The sequence below is a fragment of the Prorops nasuta genome, unplaced genomic scaffold (genome assembly GCF_024137725.1).
Source record: "Prorops nasuta isolate Cenicafe-Biocafe unplaced genomic scaffold, Cenicafe_Pnas_1.2 PNAS00001, whole genome shotgun sequence".
Classification (NCBI taxonomy): domain Eukaryota; kingdom Metazoa; phylum Arthropoda; class Insecta; order Hymenoptera; family Bethylidae; genus Prorops; species Prorops nasuta.
In genome coordinates, this window is record NW_027116798.1 from 11,421,754 (window position 1) to 11,424,258 (window position 2,505).

The following is a 2,505-nucleotide window of genomic DNA, read 5'->3' on the forward strand; positions in this document are numbered from 1 at the left end:
AACTTTATATTTAAAAATTGAACGACAAAGAGTTTCTCTTGACGAAATTTCTTCAGAGGCTTCATTCAGTCTTCGAACCTCCATCAGTACAGATTGTACAATAGAAAATTAAAAAAAAAAATGGAAAGTGAACGGGGTTTTGTGAAAAAAAATCTAGTAGAGGAGGATGAAAATCCTGCAGAATCGATGCAGGAATACATCAAAAGAATTAACGATTCTCATAATCGTTATTTTGAAGAATATGAAGAGATGCTTCATCATAATATGCACTTGAACCGTAAGTAATTATTTTTATTTCTTTTAAAGAAAAAAAACCCAGAGATAATGTCAATAAATAGAATCATAAAAGAATTTTACGACACATATTTTTGAAAACTTCTAACTATCTCACTATTTGACCAATTGTTTTTTATTCAAAACGAAGAATAACGAAAAAAAATTTATTTTTTTATTTTATTTTATACCAGCCATTGATTTAGAGGAGAGGGAGGAAGAAGAGGAGAGAGAGAAAGAAGAGGAGAGGGAGGAGGAAGAAGAAGAAGAAGAAGAGGAGATGGAAGAGGAGGAAGAAGAAGAAGAGGAGGTGATTTTTGTAAGTATACTTGCTTTGTAAAATGGTTATTACAATATAAAAAAATAACAAAATGTTTTCAAATATGTCCCAGGTGAAAAATAGTGGTACACAAACGGAACCTATTTCCGTAATAACAGAGGCTACGCAAATGGAACCTGCGATAGATCTAACGCCACATTATTGGTGTACAAATTGCAAAAATTATGGTCACCTACACATTAATTGTCCACTTCCAGAGTGGTGTTCAATCTGCAAAACATACATTCATCATGCTATAGAATGTATGAAAAACTTTTAAAAAAAGCAAAAAATATATTATTATATTCAATTATAATTTTTATGTGTATATTATTAAAAATATATTTATTCATTTTTATTAAAAATTCCAAATATCGTTCATTTCATAACCTCAAAATTCTATTTCTCCTTCTCCTTCTCCTTCTCCTTCTCTTTTTCTTTCTCTTTCTCCTTCTCTTTCTCTCCTTCTCTCCTTCTCTCTTTCTCTGCGTTCACTGCTTAACGTAAGAGGGGGGGGAGGCCACTTGTGTACCCTACGAGTTTAACGTCGGGGGAACGCGATAATGCGCACAACCGCATGCGCACAACCACACGAGGAGAGGGGGCAATTCCCCTACTTCCCCTACCCCCGCGGGACCCCGACCCCCTCGCCACCCGGTCCCAGAATCCTTATAGCTACTCTACTTATAATAAAATACAATAAATACAGCTATTAAAATCTAGTCTTTTAACCTATGATGTCCCCAAGGTAGAGTCGCTACGCAACCGGGTGTTATGTGACGCTTATCGTCATACGGGCTGAGAGCAATTTTCCGCTGAGTAGTGGAAAACACCTTATGCAATTTCGAACGAATTAAATTTTGGTTACGGGACTGTACGGTGAAATTATCCAAACAATCCTTGTAGTCGTCAAAGGTTATGTTTCTATCGATAACATAACCTTTGACCCCCTTAGCCTTTTTGGTAATTTTCGTACAGTCCTGCACCTTAAAGGTATACATTTTCGCTCTCAGTCAAACGAACTCGGTCATAATCTTTCCATTGTTCTCGTCCTCCATTAGCCCAGGCACTTTTTTATTGTCTCGAGGTAAGCCGTACCGATTATCAGCAGGGTAATCGCTGGTGTCGAATTTGACCAGATCACGTTTCATGACCGAGTAAACATCATCACACTCGATACTGTACACTAGACTGTCCGTGTCGGTATACATCGCTTTACATTTACTTCCGAATGTAGGAAGCATATAATCGTAATGGAATTCATACAGACAGGTCTTTGAAGTATCTAAAATGCTCATGCCTACGTACACGTGCTTATCAAACTTCGCGGATAATTTCGACAATTGAATAGCGACCAAATTCTCTTTAAATATCGGACGACTGTGAAAATTCGGTTTGGAAATCAACGCTTCCGCCCCGTATCTTCCCTCCCACTTGGTTACGAGCCTCACGTCAACTCTATTCCTAACATTTTCCATAGTCTTACCAAATACTGCGTTGTTCATTAGCTTGAAGATATTCCTCTCGAAATCGTTTTTTGAGGCTGTCCGCAAGCGTGTATTTAATTCGATATACGACTTCAGCCAGGTGGACTGCTGGAACTTTAAACCTCGATAAATGCGTTTTAAGACGATACCGTTACGTATACACTGCTGTAGAGCACGGTAGTGTGTCACATAACGCGTCTTATCGTCGACGGTTGCGAGCAGTTTCTCCTGGTGTGAACCTGGCGGCTTCTCACGCACCGGGCAGAATGGTAGATCGGAGTGTTTGTCGTGAAACTCGCGTGGATATTCCAAGTCCACCTCAGTAGTGGTAGCTAGGGGGTTCCTGTGACACGGTGGTGAGGGGAGTGCGGGTGTGCGGGGGGAAGTGTCTTGGGTTTTCCTGTGACACGGTGGTGAGGGGAGTGC

General features: G+C 39.6%; 1 protein-coding gene across 1 annotated transcript; it reads right to left on the minus strand.

Annotated features, from left to right (window-relative positions):
- Window positions 1-1,311: 1,311 nt before the first annotated feature.
- Window positions 1,312-2,070, minus strand: LOC136772193 (uncharacterized). The gene is made up of 2 exons (XM_066724995.1): window positions 1,684-2,070; window positions 1,312-1,491 (listed from the first exon to the last, which is right to left on the minus strand). Exons 1-2 carry the CDS (start codon window positions 2,068-2,070, stop codon window positions 1,312-1,314), a joined length of 567 nt encoding a protein of 188 aa, XP_066581092.1.
- Between the last annotated feature and the right edge of the window lie 435 nt (window positions 2,071-2,505).

Bases quoted from the DNA above. Each gene is read 5' to 3' on its own strand.
- LOC136772193 (XM_066724995.1), bottom strand. From the start codon at position 2,070: ATGGAAAATGTTAGGAATAGAGTTGACGTGAGGCTCGTAACCAAGTGG. The intron at 1,492-1,683 runs TTACCTCGAGAC...GACGACTACAAG, and splicing joins CTGCTGATAATCGGTACGGC to GATTGTTTGGATAATTTCAC.